General features: G+C 42.6%; 1 protein-coding gene across 1 annotated transcript in view; it reads right to left on the bottom strand.

The window, feature by feature from the left end:
* RBPJ (recombination signal binding protein for immunoglobulin kappa J region) overlaps positions 1-5,194 on the bottom strand; it is a 63,445-nt gene extending 58,251 nt beyond the window's left edge. The window contains exon 1 of the mRNA XM_072861457.1: positions 5,083-5,194. Coding sequence (XP_072717558.1) covers positions 5,083-5,102 — 20 coding nt within the window. The 5' untranslated portion in view covers positions 5,103-5,194. The remainder of the gene's footprint in view (positions 1-5,082) is intronic.
* Between the last annotated feature and the right edge of the window lie 21,299 nt (positions 5,195-26,493).

The following is a 26,493-nucleotide window of genomic DNA, read 5'->3' as shown; positions in this document are numbered from 1 at the left end:
GCTCTGTATCAACCAGAATAAGTCAGAAATGACGAAGAGCTACTTAATACAATGAATAAACAACGAAAGCAAATAAAATACAAATCAAGAGCTTAACTTCATAAAATTGCTCCTGCTGAAACTACAAAAGGTTAAAAGAATATTTGCAAGCATCTCAGGAGACTCCTTCAAGAATATAGTGCTCACAAAGATTTCCCAATATCCAGACTTAAGACACTGACATGCTCCTTGATAATGATGTAAATGTTAGTCACACAAAACCATCTACTCATTTGATTGTAAATGAGTTTTTCCCAACCTTTAACACTCATCATATGCATATACACAACACAATAGCCGTAGTCAGGCTATTACTCAAATCTTAATAAGCACTATGTTTAAATCTCCAGTGACAGTAAAAACTATAGCCTGAAGATCCCATCCTTGAATTCTACTCCTATAGCCTATATAATCCCGTTTCCACTCCTTGAGCTTCACTGAAACCATTCTCACTAACATCTCTTGCAGCCTAACCCTATGATGAGGCTCAGAATCAATATGTAATTCTTATCTTCCTAGACCTGTCAATCACCCAAGACTACCAGCAGTGCTTCTTTTCCGGAAATATTCTCCCTGGTTTCCTTGGCATTGTTGCTCTCGTGATTCATCCCTTATTCTAATTGTTCTTTCAGTGTATCCTCCTGAAGGAGCCTCCTCATTCACCTGTACTATTTTATGAATAATTTAATAGATTTCTGTCTTGCATCCCTGTCCATTCTCCTTCACTTTATCCAGGGCCAGGATTCAAATTAAACTATTAAAACTCCGTGACATTAATCAGAAACATACTTTCTACTTCGTATCTCCTGTGTTTGTCCAAGCTAACACCTCAGCTTGCATCTCTCTTTCTCTGTACAGATGCATCACTATCAGCTCAGTCTCAGCATAGACAAAACACAGGTCTTGCTCTTTCTAACACTGCTTCAGTCTCCTTTCCACCACAACAACTTATTAACTTTCAGGACTCTTAACTAAGCATCAGCCCTCAAACCACGGTTCTCTATAGGTCCTAGAAATAACCTGGTTTTGAGATCCTGGCAATGCCCACCACATCACTAAGACATACGTTTAATAGCTTAAATTTTATCCTGTGACCACAGAAGTTCACATCTGAACTAGTGAAGCATCCTTCTTCATCTTTCAAAATCCAGACTTGACCCTGTTCTATTTATTCTGAACATTCCTCTCTAGATAGCTTTTTTTAGCCTAAGGTCAGATCACGCAAGCCTTCCCCCCCATCTCTTGAGCAGCATCCGCTTCACACTCTACTTCAAGACCCTTGCTGGCTAATGTCCTCATCCTAAAGTTACTAATCAGGATGTAGATGAGGTTAAAGTTTCGATAAACTGTTATATTTTCATCTCTGAACTTCTCTTAGTTGGAAGAACTCCACAAAGCAGTACCTTCTTCTTTCAAAAACCTCCTACAAGTTTTTCCATAGTTCTTATTAAAAACAAACAAACAGAACAACCAGATGGCTGTCACACGTAGACCACTACCTAAAATTCACTGCCCTGATGCCAAACATTCTCCTGTGTCATCACAGATCTGATGCATCTTCCCTCACCCTTAAATTGTTTAGTATTCTGGGTCAGGAAACACCTCTTAACCACAGAACTTTGGGATGACTAATTCAGACACATAACTTAAATAGCTTGATTCTTAGAAAAGTGTTACTAAAACAATTTTCTACTTTACAGTGCCTATGGAAAACATCATACCAGCGATAAGCCCGCTCAGTTATTTTTGTCTTTTTCAAGGCTTCTCAACCTGTTTGAAATATAATCCAAATACTATCTTGTATACTGCTATTACAGAGGTTTCCACTGGTAATCAAGTACTCAAATCTATGTCTAGCATTTATCATTTTTATCTACTGTTTCTAAATTTTGTTCACTTGTTTGCTGGTATAGGAATCTTTGCAAGGGTTTTTTGCAATGGCTTCTTGCATTATTTTCTAGTATTTTAAAGATCAGGTTGTCCCAGGCTACAGAGAAGACACCATTCCATATTTTATGTCATTTTAAAATGACACAAAATTAAGTTCTTAGGATTAGAAATTCTCTCTCTCATATGGTTGTATTAGGCCTAGCACAGCAATTTTCAAACTAATTGAGGCCTACAGGTATTTTCATAGTATCAGTAATTATTTAAAACAAAGTGTTTTGCACTCAAAACATGCTTCTCTAATTAAATAACATTTTCATTAATTTTGTAATCTTAAAATGATGAGTTTCCCTAAGCCATTCACAAGCAAAACCAAAAATACTCCACAAAACCCCAAAATACTATTCTATTATCCCAGCCATAAATTAGCCACTTCATTTTAAATAATAGTTCAAATAGTTAGTAATTCATTTTCAGTTACTTGTTTCATGTTTCTGTGTACTTTCTCATTATATCTAGTTCTGCCACTGTGCAATTTACGTTCAGTCATACTGTACATACAGGCAATTATGATCAAAACCTTCCTTGTGATGCAAGTAGCAGGAGTGGGTCACATGCTGCAAACAAGAAACTGGTAATGTACTCTGCCCCCCAAAATTACTGCAGTAAATTCCTACTATTCCATTCCAACACAGCATAAACCTATGTACCATAATTTGGGCTTAGGCATACAGTTTTCACAGGAAAAAACTGTGTTTTTACATTCAGCTTACACTGACTGCAGAAAAGCTTTATCTCAAAGTTTGAGCACCCACAAGAACTGCAAGCTGCTCATTAAAATACAATGCAGCATTTGGGTACTATATTCATCAGTTACAGCCTTTTAATTTCAAGCACTTTTTTCCTGTGCAAGTCAGCTTTTACGGAACAGTCTAGAAAGAAAACTGTCTTTGCTGACTATTTAGAAAAAAAAATCAGCTACTGGAGTATCATCAATTTTTAATCCTAATACAGGTCATATAATAAAAAAACAGGTCATATAATAATAAAAAAAAAATCAGTCTCCTTAATGTAATCTAACTACAACATTAACCAAAGTTAACAGACTTCATTTTACCAACGCTAAAAATATTTAGCAATAAGAAAACAAGACTACTTTTTCCGAGAATTATTTTACTTACAGGTTTTGAATAATAAATTTAACATTAAAATCCTAAACTCTTTTTTCACTCGTTAAAATGCTATTTTTTCTAATGTTCAAATTATTTCATCATTTATTTAAAAAAAAAAAATCCACAGTTGTTATTGTCAACATTTTAACAGATCTCTGAGAAGGATAAAAGTAACGTCATAAACACGCGAACACTTCTGACAAACCTGTAATAATCAAGAAATAAAAGGAAACAAAGCCCAAATATTCAGATGAGTAAACTAACAGAAACGTGGAAAAACTTAATCACTAACTAGAGCGCAGACTCATATTTATAGCAAACTTTAAAAGCATTTGCTCCCTTCTTTCAACTCTAACCTCTACAATAGTACACTCCAGGAACCATAACAAACAAGACCAGCTTCCCCGAAGAACATTTAATTGGGAAAACGTGTATGAGCTGCAAGATGCCTTTACCAGGAGAGAAATCAAGCAAAAGTGTGGATTTAGTTTTCAACAAACAAGAGTGAGGAATTGGAAACACTACTGCAGCCAAACAAAACAACAAAATACCATAATGCTACCTTCTCCATGAGAACAAAAGCATCAACCACCAACTCCACCCCACCCCCAAGCAGGCTGTTGCTCTCTAACCACAGAACCAATGCTGTAGACAATGTAATCCCACAGGGAAGACAGAAGGTCACAGACACACTGTGAAATCATAAAATAAGGTCCATGTTTTAGAAGGACACAGCAGTACTTTTACCAGTCAAGATTTCATTTGGAACAAACAGGTGGAGTATAGAAACAGCCTGTTCTTCTCTTGACTGTCCCTTCCCTCAGCACACAGAGGGAGGTCACACGTGCTCAGCGTAGTCCAAAATTAAGGACGCGGCACTTACAAAAAGCCACAGAACTCAAGATGTGGTGAGGATGGCAATACGCAATGTAACACTGCAGGTGAGATTGCGTGCTGTATACCAGCAGTGGATCTGTTATTATTCATCAGCTGTAGGTGGCTAAGAGGGTGTCACTTATTACAGTGACACACGCTGCAGCTGGCTAGCCATGATTAAGTATTACCCAGTGTGGCTGAAAGGGATGGCAACTATCATTCATTATGATCCAGCGTGGCATGGTGGGGTGGGGGGGCTGCTACCCTTCACTGCAATGCAAATATTAGGAGGAAGGCAGCTAAAACTCCACAAAGCCCTGGGAACGGTGCACAGGGAGGAGAGAAAGGGAACCTCAGTCCCCCAGCCTGAGTGAACGGGTGTTCTGCTACCAGGGGTGGAAAGCCTGACCGCACTCGGCGCGACCGAGAGCGCTCCACCGCAGCCGCAACCGTGGGTGGCAGAGCCACTCCGCAGGCCGGGCTGGGGGCCTCCAGCCGGCCCCGCCGTGCGAGGGGGGCTGCGGCAGAGCAGGGACGCTGCGCTCAACTTCGCCTAACCACAGGAGCAAAAGCCTTTGTCCGAGCGCTCCCGGTCTGTGACCGAGGGAGCCCGGGGGTCCCCCTCCTGCGGCAGGATGAGCTGGGGCGACAGAGAAGGGGGAACGGCCTGTGCCAACCCTGGGTCCCCTCTGCGCTGGACTCCGCTGTTCTCTAGAAAGCCCTCAGAGAGGGACCCCCTCCGGAGCAGCCAGAATGAGCGCTGACCCCGCACGGAGTCCCGACCGGTGTGCCCGTGCCGGAGAGAAGGAGAGCAAAGGAAGCAGCCAGCCCTGCCGGGACCTCCGCGCCAGGCGGCCGCCGGACAGCCCGGCCGCTCACGGCCCGTCAGCCGGGGCGCGGGGGGCCTCCTCCCGTGTGCCCACCCGGGGGGATCCCAGCCCCCCGGGGTTTGCGTCTCGGGGCCTGCCCCTGGGCCGTCCGGAGGACAGCCCCCGCTTCCCTAGAGCGGCGGCAGAGGCGCCGACGGGCGGGAGCCGAGCAGCCGGCGCCCCGGCACCCCCAGAAACAGACGGCTCCCGACGCGGCGCTGCGAACCCCCCGCACTTACCCTGTCACAACAGGCGCCATCTTCCACAAACTCTCGCCAAAACTCCTACTCTCGCGAGAGCGCCCCCCTCCCCGGGCCCGGAGCGCGCGTGCGCGGGCCCGTGAGACACGCGCGGGGCGGGGGGCGGCGCGCACCGCCCACTCAGCGCCCGGGCTCTCCCCTCAGACACAACAGCCGAGGCGTGGGAACCGCGCCGCTCTCGCGAGAGCGGGGCGCCGCCGGCCGGCGGGCAGAGCGGAGCGCGGGGCAGCTCTCGCGAGAGCAGAGCGGGCGGGGGAACCGAGGGATTCCCTCTGCCCGCTCGCGCGTCCCGCTGCTGCGCCTTCCCCCGCCGGCGGGGGGGACGGGCCAGCGCGGGGGGCGGCGGCGGCGAGACCATCGGGGCGAGGAGGGAGGGGAGAGGACACTGCCGCCGCGCGGGGACGGGGCGCTCGCGGGATAGGCCGGGAGCGCCGGCGGGGGGAACTCGCGGCCGCCGCCTCCTCCCCCCCCCTCGCGAAGCGCGTGGGGCCGCCCGCCTCGTGCTGTCTCTGGGCCCGGCACATGCGCGGCCTCGGCGGGCGCCGGGCGGCCCCGCCGCGCTGCGCCCCGCGTTGGCCGCGCTGTGGGGGCCTGGTGTGGGCCCCGGCGTTGGGGCTTTCCCTGCCCGCCCCGGCTGGGCCCCGCGGGGTCTCCAGCCTGCTGCAGGTCCTGTCAGCAGGGACACGGGGCCTTCAGTCCGCGGTGGGGGGAGTGGGGTAGGCATTGGGATGTACTGGGAAGGCAGAGAAGCTTTTTTGCCAGTACAGAATGAATATTCTCTCAGGAGTACAAACCGGAGCTTTTGTGGAAAGTTTGTCAGTAAGTGACATGCCTGCTCTCTCTGAATCACTGAAATCGTACAAAAACAAACCCAAGTTGAGCAGCTGTTGAGCAGCTTGGGTTTCCTACCAGAGCTGTAAAGGAGGTCAAAACCCACTGGCTGGAGGTAACCTGTATCATTGATTTTGATAGCTCTGTCAGGCAGTACAGACCAAATGCTGTTTCATTCCTATTTATTGAGTTTGAAAATTAATTCATAAAGAGCTCGGAATCCAGTGGGAAACAAAAAAGAAGTTCTTTTCCAAATAGTGAATAAAAAGCAACAGTAAGAGGCTGGGATGTAGAAGCTCAGCTATTAGAAGGATCTGATAGATTTCTTACGTAGAAGTGTTACATCACTGTTTTGAAAAATCAGTTTTAAATGCAAAGCGTGTTTTCATAATTTTGTTGTCATCTGCAACCAAAATGTGCAAGATGATACATTTGTTTAGGAAACAAAAATTGTTGAGTCTGCTAAGACTCCAACCAATAAAGCGAACCTTGTGGTGACCTCTCAGATCTACTGCTGAATATAGGCACGGGAACAGAAGGTATCGGCAAAATGAGATTATCTGGATGTGCTGCAACGTTTTGACGTAACAAAAAAAGAAGACCCCAGTTTTGGATTCATTTAACAACTTTACCATTTCAAGGTGAGGGTCTGATTGACCATTAGAAGACCGTGTTTGAAAATGAATCCTTTTACATCAAAGATTCTGTCCTGTCCATTCAACTTCCTCTGTATGTCTTTAGTATAATATGTCAATCTAACTTTAAGCACAAATGCACCATTGATCCACTGAGATTCCAAAACACACATAATTTTTATTACTTCACCTCCATACCTCTGCTGTCTCCCAAATTAGGGAAAAAGATAACATTTCAGTAATCCTGTGAATATGATTTTGGGTTTCTCTCCCACATATGCTCTCCACTGCTAATACTAATTCAATGAATAATGTCTCAGATGAGTAAAATCATGTTTTAAGAGATTGCTTGGCAACAAAGTTTGCTGTAATTCTACTCACTGTACAAACAGCTATTGTTTGCTATCATTAGGGGACTTTCCCCATCGTGATTTCCCCCTCCTCATTAGGTATGAAAGGATTTTGATTGGCTCCCTCATAGGCGCAGTTCTCGGCAAAAGCACAATGCATACTGGAAATCCTCTGTATTGTTTGCAAAGAGCAACTCATAATCCCTTTGGAAATCTCTTCCTAAAAACATCTTCTCTCTCTCTTTTTTTTTCCCCCTTTTTTTATTTTTTTCTCCCAAGGCTAAAGAATGATCTCAGCCTGTGCTAGCTCCATTGCATTAAGAATGGTTTCTGGATATTTGCCATGGACTGTCTCTAGATGGTCATTTACTGGGGCCCCTCTTTTAGTGTGTTTTGAATCAAACTGGAAAATCTAAAAATATAGCACACAATAATCTGCAGTGTCTAGACTCTTAATATTTTACAAAGAAGGCATTTTGATTAATAACCAGATTAATTGGATGCTGGAGCAAGTATATTATTTAAAAAAATTAATAATTACAGAAACTATTGTAGTCCTTTCCGTCACTGACAGAAGTACATTATAAAACAAATAACCATTGAATTTTTTTTTCTTTTTGATTATAAACAATCTGTAGTTCAAAAGGCCAGGAATACTATTCAAATCAGAAACAATAGCCTGAAATTACATGAGTAGCCAGTGGAAGGAAAGATAATAAAACCACAGAGGCTTTTTTAATAGTGTTCATGCATTGAATTTTCTTCTTGCTGCTAAAAGTTTGTATTTCACATAGTAGAGTGTGAGCGATTCTTGTTGACTTTATAGGAAACTGAAAGCATCTAGTACCTTGAGGAACTAGGCCCCACTTTCTGGTCTGTAATGAATGTAAACGCTTCCAGAGCTGAGGTAGAAAAAGAAATTTAAATACAAGGTTTGCACCATTTAAAATTTAGTGTTTGCTATGCAAATCGGTAGTTTGAATTTTTGATTTAAGCCCTGCTGAGGTTGGTGGAAGGGTTCTGAATCAGGCCTGTCACTTCAAAGACGGTTTGGAGAAGCACGGCTGGGAGGTGCCTTTGAAGGATGTGATTTCAACAAGTGTTGGGCTTCACTCTTCTCCCAAGCAGATGCTCTGCTGAGTATCTCTAGCTGGGTGCTCAGAATCATTAGTTGCCTTCGAAAACGGAAGGCTGTTGTAGAACGAAATCCAGTTTACTCTCACTTGTAAACTGGGGGACAGGACCATCTCCTGCTTCTTTGGATTCACCAACACGTGCAGGTGTGGACAGAGCCAGGTCCGTGCATCTGTGCTAAGTGGATGCCAGCAGCTTCATTTGGGAATTCATACGGTTCCCCCATCCTCTCAGGATCTTACTTTGGGTGGAAAGAGGAGAAAAGGCAGGGAGCCTAGCAAGAACCCACAGAGTCATTAGGGATCAAGCCTTCTGTGTGGACGGGGAGGAGGTCTTTTGGCCTGGAGTTTTATCTTACTGATGGTACTGACAGAGCTGCTGGCCAGCAGAGCACGAGCAGCCCAGCTCTGGAGCAGAAGGGCAGACAGGAGCGGGGAGTGCTGAGTGCAAGATGTGATAACTGGGCTGAAGATTTCAACAGCTTGTTCGACCAGTCTGGACCAAACTTTCTCCAGCTCAGCCTTGGCTGTGGGCTTCCCCTAAACTCATTCCTTTGGGCACAGCACTAGCTAACGTGTTGTCTGGCTTCTTGTTTGGCAACTGCCTCCCACCTTGCTGGCTTGGAGAAAGAAAAGACAACAGACCTGCACCCATTTGTGTAGAAGCACCCCATGTCTCTTATGTGCTTAGCACAAGCATGTAAGAAAGAGACACGCAAGGGACAAGAGTCTCCTTCCCAGCTGAATGTCTTTTTATAAAAAAATAACCTCATAGTGTGTCTTATAAAATCCTAGCTATTTATAAAATCCAGTGACCTTAAAAAGCGTGGTAGGTAGTAGAACCACACAACTATCTGAATCTTCATTATAAGCAGCAGGTTTATCTTAAGATGTTGCAGTTTGTATCTGATGGTGTAAATCACACATTCTAGTAGTAGGTACTGTGATATAACCCTGCTGGAATTTTATAAGCACAGGATGTACAATGTGGTTTAACCGCGTGTCTAGGGAAGAAAATAAACAGGCAGTTGCCCACAGAACATATCTTACATCTGAACTTCAGTGTATATGCCAACAAAAGTTATCACTTCAGCTGCTGGCTGGACAACTCGATGTCAGAAGTGCCTCCGCTGTTTGAAATGGAAGCTATTGTTACACATAGCTCAGAGGATTCGCAGGGTTGTCTTGAGGATGGTAGGGATAAAGCATAGGCTAGTTAGCGATCTGCAGCAGGAGCGTTGTTAACTAGTTTTCGCTTGTGTGTCATAACTTCAGAGAGGACGGTAGTGCAAAGAAAAATCTGAATCTGCATCTTTATGCCAGTTAAGGCATAAGTATGCCTTAGTGTGGTAGTTCCCAAAAGCTACAGTCGGGCTGGGGCCTCACTAGTGTGCCTTGCAAACAAGTACAGTCCCTTCACAGAGCATTTTTATAAGGTAAAGGCAAGATGCAAGAAGTGAGTATAGCAAACAATAGGAAGGAAGAGGGGGAGGGAAGATGAGGTTAACAGTAATAACATCATGTGGTTATGTAGGTTAACAGTGTGAACAGCTTGATGACTGACTTCTGTAACCTTTTATTTTTAAATACTTTTCTAGAACACAGTTAAGACACATTGCATGGTATAAATTTTGCTCCTCACCCTACCCCAGAAAAGTATATTCAGTTATTTTCCATTAGGTGAATTTCTTTCTGTTTGCGTGTAAACTATCCTGCATCTCTCTTCTCCTTAGTTTTACTGAGCTCTTCAAAGAAACAGCTATCCATCTCTGAACCTCTCTTACACACCACTCCTCTCCACTTGTGCACAAGGTGCCTGTCCAGCAGTTAGGTGTGGCACCAGGTTATTCCCTTAGCCCTGCTCTCCGCACACAGCCCTCTTCTGCAGTGGTGCTGTCTGCAGCAGTGGCTGCTGCCATCAGCCTCCCCATCCTCAGGGTGCCCCTGCAGGTACCACCAGACTTCAGTGAACCTGTGAATCAGGTGGAGAGTAAGATGTCCTGGAGGCTGCCAGAGCCTGCCCGCCACCCACCAGACCCTGCACCCTGGCATTCACAACCACAGACACCGGTGGAGCGGAGGTTCATCGGGCCTCACCTTGCTGCTGCCGGGAGCATGGCTTTCACACCGCCCTGACCTCATGCCATGGTTAGCATGTGTACCCACCAAACCAGTTCTAAGATTAAACCGCAGTATGCAGGATTACAAAGTCGTTACTGACAAGGAGTACAGCAGGATAAACTGTGTCAAAATCTCCTCCGCACTTCCAAAATATGCTAAGAGACGATACAGCTCCTTTTCAGTCTGTCTGTTCCCTGTAGGACTGACTTTGAGCAGAGTACGCCAAATGAAATTAGTTGCATCCCACTGAAATCAAGAGGACAGGAAAGATTGAACTAGTCAGTTAGACTGTGAATTATCACAAGTAATTAACAAAGCAAAAGGAAGATTTAAAGATTATGATATGGCTCCACATGTTGTACCGATTTTATTCGTATATAAATACAAACTGAATTTGCAATGCTACAGTTTTGAACCAATGTGAAAACAGATGTCTCTGTGCTGAAAAACTATTTAACCAGAGCTGCTGTTGCACTTCTGTTGTTTTCATGATGTATATTAGTTTACCATCTACACTGCCAGAGACGTGCTCACACCCAAGCCTGTAATTTGGTGACTGAGTTAGAGCTCATTTTTGCAGCTAGTCTGCTCTCCCATTCATGAGGCTCTTTGAGAAAATGTATGCTGACATGCTTCACCTTTACCTGCAAGTAAAATGTGTTTTTGGAAAAGCCTCCAAAGAATGAAAACTCATTTGGTTTGACAAAACACAAGAGAAACCCACACTCTTGATTATACACATTTTTCTGCTGGATATAGTGCTTAAGGGAATTTGAGACTAAGTATAACAAGGTACAAAAAAAGAGCTCAGCAGCCTCCTCTAAAAGAAAACCACAAACTGCACATAACCCCTTGATAAAACTACCACTAAAAACCTATTTGACATTATAAACCAGCCCATTTTTCTATGTACTAGGAAAATCTAGGTCCCAGTCATAACCACACGCTATGTCAAATGGGAGGAAAAATAGACAGAAATCCTTAACCTGTAATTCTACGTACAAATACATGCACACAGGAATTTTCCTAGTTATGGGTAGAGAGAGGAGTTAGGAAATTAATTGCTTCACAAAACGTATAAAGCTAGGTACCACATAAACACTATTTGGAGAATTTTGCGATGGTTAAGCCTCGTGCTGGTCCTGTATGAAGAAGTTAAAGTAATTATGTGTGTTTAGTGGCTTACAGAGGCTGTCCATGGCCTCAGGCTATGAAGATAATACTTGGTTTTGGGCTGTTTCTTTATTTAAAACATTGAGGAAATTATACATGCCTGAAACAGAAGATTTTTTGAAGTAGTCTAAAGGCATGGTCAAAGAACACATAATCCTAAAAAATAATTATCTTGTAATACTGCCACGTTGATATCTATTTGAACTATTTCTTTTGTCATGAACAGTTGCACAATTTGTAGTTGTTGTGGACTTAGTCTAACTTCCACACCACTCTCATTTTGAGCCACTGCTGTTCTGTAGCCCATTTTCCATAATCCTCATCCTGAAAAAAGAATGACTATTTCTGGCAGTAATTAATGAAAATAAATTCCATATAAATTGCCTGAGAATATTTCATTGCTCAGATCCAGGATGGCTGACACTTGTGAATAAAATAACCTTTTGAATTTTATCCTTTTAGGGGATTACACGTGACCTTTTAATGCTAAAGTTCATCAGTGCTTGGATATCATATTGATGAGCTTTGTATAAATGAATGGATGAACAGATAAGTCATAACTAAGGTAATGAGCTTATAGCTGTTATGGAGGTAACTGATGACATGTCATGGATGCTAATTAATTGAAGAATTTCTGTATAATTTTATTTATTGTCGGTCTTAGTTCAGAGTTCACTCTCTCTTCTTTAATCTTAACAAGCGGTGTTTCATTTTTAATGTTCCAGACAGCTGTATCTTTTTTCTAGAAATCCAGATATCCAGCCATTCTTATTACCCATGGCTTCATTATCAGTTTGTTTTTCTGCTCATTACTGGCACTGACCTTGCCAAGAGCTAAGCACATGCATAATTTTACTCATGCGATTAGACTCATTAAAGCTAATGGGATTAGTCAAGAAAGTAAAGCTACTTCTGTTTAAGTGTTTGTCGTTTGAGGTAGTGCGACTAGAAGCAAGATCAGGAAAGTCTGGAAGGAATTTGGACTGAATAATAATTTTCATTAAAAGTCATATAAAGAGAAATTAAAACATTTTTCCCTTGACCCAACCCTGATGGGTGATGAGGTGGTTTCACAAGGTGGTTTCACACTGGAGGTGAACAGGGATTTTCTAACATTTGTTTTTTCTTCACAAGATGGAGACTTGTCAAAACTGAAGCTGGTCTCAGCAAACTTTACCAGGTCATTTCTCAAGTCTAGGATGAAATTTCTAAATGAAAGATAATGAGAAATACACATCCCAGCCGACGGCCCAGCGGTAGAGGCTGACTGTATCCTGATAGCAATGTCATGATGCTGAGGCCTGGGAGACTTCAGGTGCTCCCAGGAATATTTCATTAATGTGGGGAGTTTGAGAGAGGCAAAACCAGGACAGGTTTCCCCTGCACAGAAAGAGGGAGATTGCTCTGAATTAAACAATGTAAAGTTGTCCACTCGCAGGAGTGGTCTGACAGTTTGGACATGGGCTTATAGGTTGAGGGTCTTGTGTGCAAAATCTTCAAGAGGTGTTTATGCCAGTACAGAGTGGGGAAAAAGTCTGAAGAGGTTTTGGGGAAAAAGAAATGCATTTCCTTGCCATTACTGCTGCCCTACCTTTGTTCCTCATTTCGAGTGCTGCAAGTCTGCCTTTCTTTGGCCTGCCGGCTGCAAGCCCGCAGAAGCGTTATAGCAGCCAGAAATACAATGTTTAGAGCGCAGCTGGTTTTCAGCCCCTTTCTTTGATAGCTGTCTCGGCTGGGGCAGGGAGAGGAGGGGCAGGGAGCAGTTATTCCGTCCATCCCAAGGAAGTTCCCTTCTGGACCGTCAGGACAATTTTATGGCGATTGGTAACACAGGCCAAGCATACAGTGGATGATTATTAACTCTAACACACTATAATTTGTCATTTTTGACCTCTGATGAGATGCCCCATATACAATAAATTATAAAAAATCTGGCCTCTCACTTACAAAAACAAATACCAACTGCTCCGCTTTCATTCTGAAGCAATAAATCTCCCGTGGCCTTGGAAAAAACCATCACTTGTGGACTTTCACCCATTTTATACCTTTCTTTCACAACAAACACTTATTTTGGTCCCTGATAAAAACAAATATGAATGACAATGAAAACTTATTAAAGCTACAGTAGAGGCTATTTGTAGTCTAAAAGTTAAAATTCTTAGTTAATACTGACTCCTGTACCCTGGCTTGTTCTGGGTAGAGGTTAAAAAACAGCAAATCCACCACTACTGAGTCTAATATTGGAGGTATTGGATATTTTTAACGATTACTCACTTTTTTCTAGGAAAGCAACTGATCTATGCCCCAATGCACACAATTTTATTAACGTTGGGAAGAGCCATGTGGTGCTCATACAGTGTTTAATCTCGATGAAGGCTCAGCACCCAAGGTTTTCTGATTAATGGCAGAGGAGGAAGACTGGAGCGACAGTTAGGGTTTCGCCAGTTTGTACTGTATATACAGCTGTTGCTGCGCAGGGGAGGGAAATGCAGGGTCTGGCTGTCTGTTCCAAACAAAAAGAAATGGCACATGCTATTACTTCCAGATCATTGCAGTCCCTGCACCACCATCTGCTGGGGGTCAGAGCAGTTGTCCGGGTCGGCGTCAGTCATGCACAAACTCAATGCCTTCCACTGAGCTGTGCCCAGCAGTACATATTTACAAGAACAATAAAGCGAACCTGCTCCCTGGACACAGGCACCACAATGCTCCGTCACATTGGGAACAAAGGCGCACAACGAAAGTTGATATGCATTACAAAGGAGGTTCTTGGGGATCACAGCTTTGTGATTTCGGGCCCTAACACAAATTGAAGGGAAGAAAAACTGTCACCAATAAGCCCAAACCTAGTGATCATTGTATTTGTAATTGACGCAGCATCGCTAAAAGGGTGCCTGGGTCTCTGTGTTTCCTCTTTTCCTATTTACAAACTCCTCTATAGAAGATAGTTAAATGGGAAAAGTTTTGATGATAAATGTTAAACACTTGGACATACTATTCTGTAACAGCAGCAAGATGATCTCTGCCACTTACCCCAGCTTGTCTGTGCAGATCTCTTTTTACGGGGCTTATGCCATGTGCTGGAGCGAGGTGCAGAGAGCCCTGACTGACGTAAACTGGCCAGTTCCTGGAAACAGGATGAGTACAACTGTGTCACTGTGATGTTGAAACCGAATGAGCAGTTTTAGCATCTCTTTGTCCTGAACAACAACTAGTGAGTAATGCATTTCTTCTGCTAAAAACGGCTGCTTCAACAACACCAGTGTGACACATCAGGTGTTACTGTAGGGTATTGCAAACCTTTCACTTAGTGCTGTTCTGCACCCTTGGCTGAACATACGCGCACAGATGCGACAGCTTTGGTGCCTAGAACTGGAGGTGGGTCTCCTTGCTGTACATTAAGGCGTAGACGTAAAGCACAACTTTTCAGTCTGGGTGAGCTTGCTCCAGGGCTAAGTCCAATGTTTCTGCACTGCATCAAAATGGAAGCAGGGGAGCAATGGAGCCCTGTGCAAAGACATCTGCATTGCTTGGGACAAACTCAGCAGTATTCAACTTGAGTTTATTAGTTTGGTCTCAGCATCAGCACTGTTAATACAGGCAGCAGTGCCAGCATGGGGTGAGAGGAATGGGCAGCAGCCCTGGAAAGCTATGAAAAGGGCAGGTGGAGCTGGACCCAGAACATTTTTTAAGTGAGGCTCATTGCCAAATAACTAGAAACCATGCTGTACTAGCAAAAACACACGAAGGACTGCTGTACTCCCTGCCTCACATAGCTGCAGTGTCTGTCACAGCACTACCACATACATAATCTTTGACACTTCATCTGATACTTAGTGGTTTTGGCACAAGCAAACCCAATCTTGTTAGGTCCTACCCTCAGTTGCTTTTTACTAAGCTCCACTCTGGGCATTTTTGCATAAAGCCTCTCCAGTCCATGTAATGTCTGATAGCCTTCTCAGATGTTTTGCCTGAAACATAATATGGAAGAGGAGACCTCCAGGTAGCTGCACCCACATGCCTTCCAGACTCCACCTCCCCAGCCTTGCTGGCACCAGGACACCCCAGCTGCCGGAGCCTCAAAGCTGGTTCTGGAGCCTGCGGGGACATGCCGAGGAGCCTTTGCCGTGCTCCCTTGGAAAACGTCACCAGGCTCAGTTACATATTTGTACTTGGAGGGCACTTGCCCCAAGCCATTTGGCACAGAGATGAACTGCACAGGTTCGTACTGCAATTAGACAGCGTTTCAGTGTTGGATCAGAACTAAAAGAACAATTTTTTTTTTAACAATCTAGTGCTGTGGAACTGAGTTTGAAGCAAAAAGTTGCAGAAGAGTAGTCAATGTATAGTTTAGATTAGATACCCATTAAAATGTATGCAAAGTGTAAATAACTTGATGTCTGTAATTTTTGAGGGGAAGGCAGGGGAGGGGAAGCTGGCAGAGTGGCTCTCTCAGGACACTAGTAATAAAATGAAAGGATAAAGAGCCTTTAAGCTGTAGGTAATTGATGTAAATCTGCCCCAAATGTGTAGGGACTGAAAGTCATTCCCATCAGTAGTCCAAGAGAAGTGATGTGTTGTCCCATGTATCTAGTCCCCCATAGGCAGGTGCTGCATCATGGAAATCATCCCTTTTGGCACTTGCTTGCACCTGTGTTGGCAGCTTTATTCTAGCAACCAGTGACTAGATTAGAACGGGGAATAGATTGAGTTTCTCAGTCATCCTTCTGGACACAGTTCAGACATATTCTTCAAATAATGCTGGGGAAATTTAGGGCTCGCTTCACGTTTTCTGCGGATAACTAAGGGACTTCAGTATTTGGGAGATAGTTTACAAGTCCTGTGTTTACTAACAAATGCAAAATGCAAGAATAGATACATTCTGCCTAATAAAATAACTTTTCTGATAAAAATAAAGCTTTTACTAAATGAGCAATTGAATAACCATGTTGTTACTCTCGTTCTATGGCATGTTCCTGCTAAACCATGCTCTTTTATGGAACGTTCTCTCCTCCCTGACCATATTGTGGCAAACCTAAAAGAAATGGTGCCCTGGATAAACTGTATTCTTAACTTCTATTTTGTAAATCTGTCATTGTGTGAACAAAAGAGTTCAGGGTTGGGGTTTTTTTTGCCTAGATGAAATGACTTTATATAGTGCCCGGCCCAGTGGGTATCCAGTTAGGCGTACAGCTTAGGAGTCTAATGCTGAAACCACACAGCATCCAGGGGCTGCACTGGAAACTTTTTGTTTAGGTACTTAATTGGGAGATGAGCTTTTGGGAAAATCTAGGCCAGAATAACAGTTTTATTTTTTACATTGACTCTTTACTTCGTCAACTTTATCTCTGAGGCTGTGGATATGTTTTTATAAAGACAAGCTCTGCAAGTTACCAGACCTCTGGGCAATCCATATCTGGTCCAGATCAGGCACAATGGAGCGTATATTGTATTAGCCAGAGTACATAATATATACACATAATGGTTGTTTATGCCAGCTTTATTCTTTGTGCTGCCTAAGTGACAGCTACGGGAGACAAGGTGATACTTGATCAAACCCAAATTGCACAGAGGCAAGGTTTTGTCTTTTTGAACAAATTTAATCTATTACCTTAAGCTGTACCAGTTGAGTACATTGCATCAAGAGGTGGTGATATTTTTGATGTGGGATTAACTGCTGTAACTTTGGATTTACTGCCTGGTGGAGCCTTGGCCTGATTTTTACTCCCAAACCACTTATATGCTGTTTCTTAACATATCTTGCCTTGAACTCATTTACAAATCTACTAATGTATCTTCTTCCCAATCTTTTCTCTGAATTGCTTCTGCAGTAACATCTGCCAGAATTTTCTAATGCCTAATGGCCAGATAAATGACCATTAGGAAATAATGGATTCATAAAATACAATTATGTAGCTTTATGAAAGCAATATTTAAGTGATTTGCAGCTGGCCTAGGGCACACATACAGTTATTGTGGACCTCTGTTGCTTTTGTCCTCCATCCCTTCTCACTGCTTGCTCTACCCACTTACAGCATTGTATTTTATTTCCCTGAATTTGCCTGATTGAATAAGTCTTTGCAGTGGTATTTCCTAACCATATAATACAGGAGGTTCCCCAGGCATACTGGAGATGCTTAAAACTTCAGGAGGGAGAAAAATACATTCAAAGCTTTTAATATTTAAATGTATTTCTTCCCATTGTTTATAGTGTTACTTTTCGTAGTTATAGAAATCTTCTGAAAGGATTATTGAAAGGGTTGTCTTGCTTTAATCAACTTAGTAAACTTTTGTTTTGTCCTTTATGTTGATTACAAAAGCAGCTGACATTACGCGGTTTTACTTGCACCTTTCAAGCCATTGCAGTGTGTTAATGGCTGAGTAGCACCTCACTGGGCGACAGAACTCTGCTTGCTCAGTTTAAATACTGCTGCAAAAGTAGCACAACAGAAAAATGGTGTCTTTAAGGTCCTACAGAAACTCCGGCTAAAGCTGGAGTAGTGGACTAGAAAGAGATGGGGCAGAGAGAGAAATCACAGAAGAAGTGAAGGAAAAAGGGTAGAAAGGCAAAGGGAGAGACTGTTGCTTCGATAAATAGAGAGAGGGATAGCTGAGCAGACAGCATCAAATTGCTCCCCATCTCTGTTCTGGCACTTGCGGGTCTATTGAAATCCGGCCAGAAGGACATGCTGAATTTGTTGCTCCCGTGTGCCAGCCTTTTCTGCAGCAGCGAGAGAAACCAATCAGTGCTGCTTCAAAAGCAGCTGGAAACTGAGAAAACCCTGGTCCCCTGCTGCCTGGCAAGCAGCAGTACAGGGTCTTCTCAGTTTCCAGCCACTACAGAGGCTCCATTGACAAAATGTGTGCAGCATTTGAAGGAGCACAATGTGACAATGAAAGAACCTGAGGGAGACAAAACAAGGAAGGGGGATAAAAGAGGGAGGGGGGAGAATTAAATGGGAATGTGGGAGCAAGCCAAAGGCAGGGGGACAAAAATCAAAAGAAAAATATGCTAATCACAGCAAAAGGGGTGTTAAAAATAAATCATCATTGTCATGTTCAACACCTCTGCACTGCTTTATCAAAGAATATAGTTGTGATAGCAAGACTCAAGGAAACAAAGTAAGGCTTCACTAATGTTAGCTCTCACCGCCTCTGTGACATACAGACATGCTTGCTTTAGTCCCCCACTTTCACAAATCCCGTTACAACGTACAGAGCGACTGGAAGACACCAGGTCCCACACCGGGGACCATGTGGTGCTGCGAACAGGACAGTTCACATCCTCATCCTCCATTTCAGAGAGAAGCAGAAAGAGTTAAAGAGCCCTGGAAGCCAGGAGGATGGTATATCTTACTGTTGCTGAGAACAACTGGGAAAGAAAACAAATGCTGCCCGGAACAAAGCCGTGGAGCTGGCTCATTTTCTTCTTTCCCTTGTACTTCACTGCATCAGCTAAGAGAGTAGAAACCCGGGTATCACCGATAGCTTAGACCGAAGCAGCATGGCTAGGTTTTATTTCTTTTACCACTGTCTGCCTGGCCTTGTGGTGGGACATCTAAGAGAGGCATCCAAGAGCTCATGGGATGTGGCTGTGGTAATGTTTTTGTGATCTCCCGGCTGTCCCGGCTTGCAATGCTTGTTCAGGGTGAAGGGTGGTCAGGGGGTGCAGGAGCTGAATTTTGTAACAAAGCAACTAAATTGGAAGGAGCTCCCCAAATGTCCTCACACGGCTGATGGCTTTTCAGTCCATGGGTCCAGCTCAAGCTAGTTCAAGTAAAATCCACTGAAACATATATGGGGTGAATGCAGGGTCTTCACCACCAACAGTTTCACTCCAGATAGCTGCTCTTACTGGGAATAGCTTGGCAATGTAGACATGCAAAAGAGAATATTGCTTGGGAGAGAGCAGTAGTGTCTACAGAGTTTCTGGGAATTCTTGGTACTTTCTGAAAGGTCAGAGAAGTGCACCATAAAAATTGAGATAGAATAATAGAAATGCTGTTGTTAGTTTCAAGAGTCATATCAGCCAGGAACCGAGAAGAGGGTAAATTCTGTATTGCCCAAGTTGGAAGTGGCTAAGCTCAATTTACCTGCATTTGCCTTTGAGCACCCTGCTGTCATCATCTTAAATGAGTTTTTCTTTTTAACCAAAGGAAGGCTCCTGTCCTGATGACAGGAGTTTTGAAATTAATAAAGCCTTAAAAAATTCTCAGTTATCATTCAGGTTTAAAATAAAATGCTTCCATTTGCTCTTTTAAGTTGGCAGTTACTTTCAGTCTTGAGAAATTACTCTGGTAAAGTAGGTTGCTGCTTAGGTCAATAAAATAGTCTGTTTCTCCAAAGCCAACTCAATTTGAGCATGACAGATGGCATCTACACAATCCCCAATTTTTAGATCGGTGATCAATTTCTCTTTCTCTGCAGGAGTGGTAGGCAGTGTAGAACAGAACTGATTTTCTTGTGATATTTTTACTAGAGGGTTACTGCGTGTTATAATTTTGAAAGAACCTACAGATGCTTTAGCAGTTGTAAAATTAGACCAACATCACATCTCTTTCATCAGAAGTCCTCCATTGTATAGTAGTTTAAAAGGATGGGATAGTGTTTATTATTTCATCTGTTCAGTTCATGTATAGTAGACCACAATTAATACTGTATTTTCAAATTTACCATTTCAGGATTTTTCCATCTGTAATGTAAGTTAATTTAAAGTAAAGATATCTTGCTTCATCTGTAAAATCTTAGCTGTACCTTTTATGTTGTAAGAGAAAGTGATATCAAGGGCTGTAGAGGAACTACGAGCACTATAAACATATAGAGATACCTCTCAAAATAGTGTGCAAAAACCTATTTGATACTTTTAGGGATTTGTGTGTGTGTGTGTGTGTATGTCATAGGCTGGCTGTGTCTACATTAGTGAGTAATTAGTCATAACAGAAATAGATCACCATATTGAAGTAGTTAGTGCTGAGAATCAGGATGTTTGTTATGAGCACTTCAAGGATTTGAACTTCAGGCTACCTTTAACATGATCCCTTGGACTGGCTCTTCTCACCGTGCAAGTGGTTTAAAGCTGCCCAAAGGCCCACTGCTTGGTTTGGACTCTTACCTCCCCATTGGAGGCTGGAGTGCATTTCGTGTGCAGTGGGCAGAGCTTCTGGGTTAGTTCCCTGCAAAGGGAATTCAGTGCTTCTCTGCACCAAAACTGCTCTGTGAACCAAACCAACGTGCAGTAAATGGGGATGGTCAGGGGATGGGATTTGTTTCAAAACTGCACTACTGCTTTGAACCAAAATGCTAATGTATAGGCAACCATATATATTTTTGTGGCTTTGGGAAGACACTGCATATTTTTCTGTTGTATGCAAACCCAGCTATTTTGCATGGTAATGCTCGTATATCTGCTTGTATATTTTTCTGGCCAGCAACCTCTGGTAAGTCCTATGTGTTTAATGATGCAAAGACCGAAGCCAGCTACACTGAATCATTATGTAAGCAGAGAAATCCTTACATGTGTATTTCACATGCAACTCAGAAGAGTAGATTTTATTTTATCAAGTGATAACAATTGTGGTCCTCACATAAACAATATGAAAAACTGGTTTCCAAGCTGCGTGATGAAATAACTGTGATGTAAATTGAGGACATTTTACTCCAGTTCTCCAAAAAAAAGAAAGTGATGGGTTTGCCGTATCAGGAACAGAGACTAACTGTGACCGAAGAAGATCCTGCTCTACATAGGATTTCATGTGAAGGCATAAAGGGTGAAGGAAAGAAAAAGTCTGGAATCTGTAGGCTTCATTTAAAGCAATGTGCTTGAAAATTCATTCACTTAAATGTTGGATATTAAAATAAATGAAGTAAGTCCCTTCTGTCTTCTCAGTTGGAAAAAACCCACAATACTGATTGCTTCCCCTAGCCGACAAACTTCAGGCAGTCTGTGGGAAAAAGGAAACAGGTGTAGTAACTCGAAATGATGATTCTTGGGATCTTTAAGCAGCTGATATTTAAAACTTCACCCACATTAAAAGTTTTGGTTTGCTGCTAGGATCAACCTTTCTCATTCATATCTCAGCTCATATCATAGACTTGTCTTTCCATGTACGTTTTAAGCAATGAGTACAGCACATAAATATATTTCAGCATCTGAACAAAAGAGAATATTTTCTTTCCAACTCACTTATTTGATACTTAAACTTGAAAGGCAAGTTGATACATTCTAAAGCTCCATGAAAAGCAACCTCTGTCTTCTGCTTCTGCATTTCTCAAGAAAAAGTTAACCAAAACTATCAGTCAAAACCTGAAAAGAATCAGATCTGAAGTCTGAAAAAAGTAGTTAGCTCACCAGAGGCGATTACAAGTAACATTAGAAATGCAGATACAATATAGTGCATCGATGTATTGATCATGAGATCAGAAGTCAGAACTCCCGAATGCTAATTCTGACTTTGTCAATGATTTTCAGCCTTTGCAAAGTCGTTACTATTTGAAGTTTCCCACCCAAGCAAAGGAATATTAATGCTTCGAAGAACAGAAGAGTTCGACACTTAACAATTTACCTTTCTGATTTCTAGTTTGTTTATTTGAATGAATCATTACTTTGCTCTTAAAACGCTGCTTTGAATTTTGCTTACTACTGCTGGCTAACTTTTTGCACTGAATGTTTTAATTTTGATTAGTCACATTAATTTGTGTAATTTCAGTTCCCTGGCTGGATTGCCAGAGCTCAGGCAAGTTTCTAGTGCAGCTGCTGGTACGAGTACAAAATCTAGTTTAAATTAATTCTTGCGTATATGATTTTTGCATTTGCTCTCAACAAATGATCAGGCACATTTTGAATGAATACAAGTTTCCAGAAAGCCAATAGAAAGGAATGTAAAGTGAATAGTGAAAAAGTATTTGCTAAAAAAAGAGAATTCCTACAGTAGTGTACTCTATTGGCTTTGCTCTAATACTCTTGAATTTCTTCCACTGCGGTCTGATCCATAAAGTGATTTGGCCACTTAAAATACCAATTAAGTCCTAAAATTCAGAGTATGTGCTGTTAGAACTTCAGCTCAGCTTCTGTTTAAGCTTAATAGAGAGCACTCACGTTTACACCATGGATTATACCCACAACCTGCCTTCCAGCTTGCTTTGCTAGCTGGCAGAGGGAATGGCGGCACCTAAAACCGTGGGCTACAGGACATTCAGGCAAATGTACTCCGCTGCCATAGAGGTGCCTGAGCTCCCTGAGAGCCTCCTTATTTTGACCTGGAGGCTCCATTGGCACCTGCGGTTTCACATTTGAGCATATTCAGGGCTGCGTCTGTGAACTTGCTTGCTGCCATTGAGACCTGATCGATACCCCAGCTTCGGTGCAGTAACACCAGGGCTCTCATAAGGGCTGAGTTTGGTATGAGCGGCAGGAGCAGGACAGATTTCTATTTGTGAAAGGCAGAAGTAGGAATTGCTGCCATCCACTTTTGTGCAATACTCAATTTGGTCCAGATTCCTGCCAATAATATTTTGAGGATAGCATCCCAAGCTGTAATTTTCCTATCCCCAGACTAGAGGCTAAATTTGCCCAGGGAGCTGGGAGATGCTGCTTCCCGGGGAGCTAAGATGTTGTCAGTCAACTGTGGCTCCAAACTCCTGGCACGTCACACACCAATTAAAACCTGCTTCTAGAATGTCTTTTGCACTTATGCCTTGAAATGTCATTCTAGTTTAGGAAACTTTCAGAGACAGCCATGCTCAGTTCCTTTCTGAGTCGGAGAGGACTCAAACCTACATTTTCCACCCACCTCCTGGGCTTCATATGCCTCAGTGCACCTTATCTCCCTTTCTAGTTCTGGTCCTAGAAGACCACAAGTGTATTTGTTTCCTGATCAGAAGATATTTTTGTAAAGTTTTCCACCTCATTTTTGAAAAACTAGAAGTTTCCCCATAGTCAGACACTACAGATAGCTTCAGATTTAGTTTTTAATCTGGACTGGAGGTGGTCCACAGGGGTGTTCAGAGATAAGGTCTCAGTTCAGTCTGATAAAAGACCAGCAGATGTTTGTAAAACCGGCATCCAGATTTTGAACAGCTCCTAGGCGTTTCTGATTTTCTTCTCTCAATTTAACACAAAAATGTAAAGTATCTTCCCTTCCACCTCAGGTTTACAACAAGTTTAGAGTTGTAGGAGTTATAACAACTGCATCTCTCAAACAGATAGTTTTTTAAAACTCGATCAGGCTTTTTAAATTTAAATCTGGTCAGCCTTTTTAAATTTGATCTCTAAAGAAAGCTTGCAGAACTCCTGAACAATTGTTAATGGGTCACCTAATAAGTCATGGAGATCAATTCTTCTAATCCTCAACCATTACATCCTTATTACACGTGAGTACACAGAGACAGACGGTGTAGGCTTTTACTTTAGCTTAGTCCATACAGCCATACAGATTAATTAAAAAACAGGCCCAGTGCAGATGATGCCAAAAGAAAAAGTCCAAAGCATGAAAAAAAAAACAAAAAAAGAATTACATCATTTCCTTGTATCTTCCCTAAGGACAAGGGATTGGAGAGTATGAGTCAGTCTGAAGAAATGAAATAAAACCAGCCCAGCTTTCAGTGAGTTTTCCTTGTTCTTACCTTATGGAGCAGAGCAGGCCATTGAGAACGAGCAGCAGAAATCTGACTGCTTGCTAGGTTTTAAAATAGGAGTGAAGGTGTGCATGTGGATAGCTTGGCTTTACAATTTGCGACAAAAGATATAGTGACCAGGAAAAGTGGACTTGAATATGGGGCAGCATGGCCTTGTGGACATCACATTTACTGCTGCCTACAGTGTTCTGCAGCTACTGGGTGAAACATTTTCAAAGCTCCTTAGAGAGAAGAACACACGTTGCATGTCCTTTTGGGTGCTCAAGTCTTTTCTTTATACCCCTGCTTTCCAGTTTACAGTACAGAGGTGCTGGGAGGATGAAGAGGTGGATGACTTATACACTACTTCCTTGGTATAGGGACTGTAGATTTTGTCCATGACTTATGACTTGCCTTGCTCTCCATCTGACATCACAATGTTATATATTCTGGCAAATGACGTTTAATAATGCAACCTATTTTTCTGCTTAATTCAGCGAGTGAGAATTATCTGGATACTAATGAGCTTCCTACTCTGTCAAAATGGTATTGTTCACTTCTGTTTAAATAATGCTTAAGATAATGAAGGATTGGCTCTTTGAGCCAGAGGTTCATTTGATAGCATCGTTTGCAATTCCTTTAATATCAAGGTTATTCACCAGGTCCATGTCTCTGAGGAGGTAGTTACATGTATGACTATAGAATGTTTGTTGTACGCTCAGAAAAAAAAAGTGTGTTTGTCTATGGCTAACAGCCCCTCTCTTCACATGGAAATCTGTATTTTGGAGTTAGAAGACTAAGTGTCCTCCTCCAGCTTTATGCATTATCATAGGGAAGTGGTAGTCATGAGGCCAATTTTAACATCCACAGTACCTTCAGCAAAAAAAATAATAATGTTTCTCCATTAAATGTCACCATTAGTTAAAAGAAATTGGATTTTTAAAGTATATAGGAGAAATATTTATTTTTATGTGAAAAGGCTAAACTTCTATTTTATCCCTTATAAGTTCTCGAGTGTATCTTGAGATACAAGCTGCTTACAAGCTGCTTGTTCGCCTGTTATTGTGCTGTGATATATGTTCCACTGCTGGCACATGTTACACTGTCTGCGAGTCCTTGCAGCACAGGAGCTAAGAAACAGACGTTTCAGGGTTGTTTTGTGCAAGGCACCACATTCAATGACAGAACAGACAATTCAAGAAGTTACTCTGTTAGACATAATTCTGTGTGATAGACATTGGTGGAGAAAACAAAAAAGGCAGTACAATGTATTTTTGTTCACACTCTCCGATGTCGGCGAAGTCTTTCAGTGATCAGACCCGGTAAGTTCCAGGACTACCCTGGAGCTTCCCAGGTCAGGGCTTACAGGGCAGAGGGCTTAGCTACCCAACTCAAGTTTCCCTGTCCCCCAATTCCTGAGATTTCATTTCAGAAGGAAAGGATTTGGGGTCTCCTTTTGCCCATATTTTTACAATTTTTTATTCTTTTCTGTTTTTCACCTCTAATTTCCACAGTCTCTTCTGTCTTTTTATATCATATTCCTTCCCTGCTCCAAATAGCTAGTCTGGCAAGCACAAAGACATTTAAAGGACTTCAACCAAGTTAAGAGTGTGTGTAGAACTGATGGAGGATTTAAGATGAGAAGATGGGAAAGACCTACCTGGCAATGTACGTATAATTTCTTTTAATAGAGCCAAAACCGCCTGAGAGTCCTTTGATTGTATCGCAGTCTCAGTTTTCATTTAAAAATAAGTCCCTGTGAAGAAATATTTATGCCCGTACTGACGCCTGAGTGTGCAGACTGAAATAATAGCTGTGAGCAATGCTGATCTGCATCATGAAGTTAATACTTTAAGGAGAGGTGTTCAGTAGCTTCAGGGCGCCCTGACAACTTTATCTCCACGTGCAAGGAGGAGAAAAACGTGAAGACCCTACTAAACCGTCCAAAACCTTGGCTTTTGCAGTAGTGACCTCTTAGCCTCCGTCAGCCTATGCGGGGCAAGTGGGAATGAACTGTGGGATGGGCATGAGAAGCCAGGCCCACTCCGTCTTCATGTCACGCTCTGCCTTGGGCAGAGGCTTGCAATCATCTGACCCTATCCTCAGCATCTGTTTCCCCGAACTGCAAATAGTTCCATTACCATTGTGCTGTTTTACTGTCCTACAAATGCAAATTTGCCCTGTGACAGAACGAGTCCTGCCTCTGGTGGAATAGATTTCGCCATCCTGTATCGTGTGTGTGCTTTATGCTGCAGGTCCTACGTAAGCCTAAGAAAAACCTTCTGATGTGTACTACTGATTGTTTACATATGTTATCAGAGGGAAAAAAAACAGGAAAGGAAAGCTGGCAGCTCACGCTGCCAAGAGACCTGGCAGTGGCTAGAATCACATTCAGATCATTTCCAGTCAATAGGCTTTGTTTTCATTTTAAAAAAAACCCCTTCCTAGAAAGTTGCTGCACTGTTCTTTTTTCTCCGTTACAATCAGTCCAGAGGAGTACTTGCAATGACTCCTGTCCTTACGACCAAAGCAGAC

The sequence above is a fragment of the Ciconia boyciana genome, chromosome 5, assembly GCF_034638445.1.
Source record: "Ciconia boyciana chromosome 5, ASM3463844v1, whole genome shotgun sequence".
Classification (NCBI taxonomy): domain Eukaryota; kingdom Metazoa; phylum Chordata; class Aves; order Ciconiiformes; family Ciconiidae; genus Ciconia; species Ciconia boyciana.
This window is presented reverse-complemented; position numbering and strand designations above follow the sequence as displayed.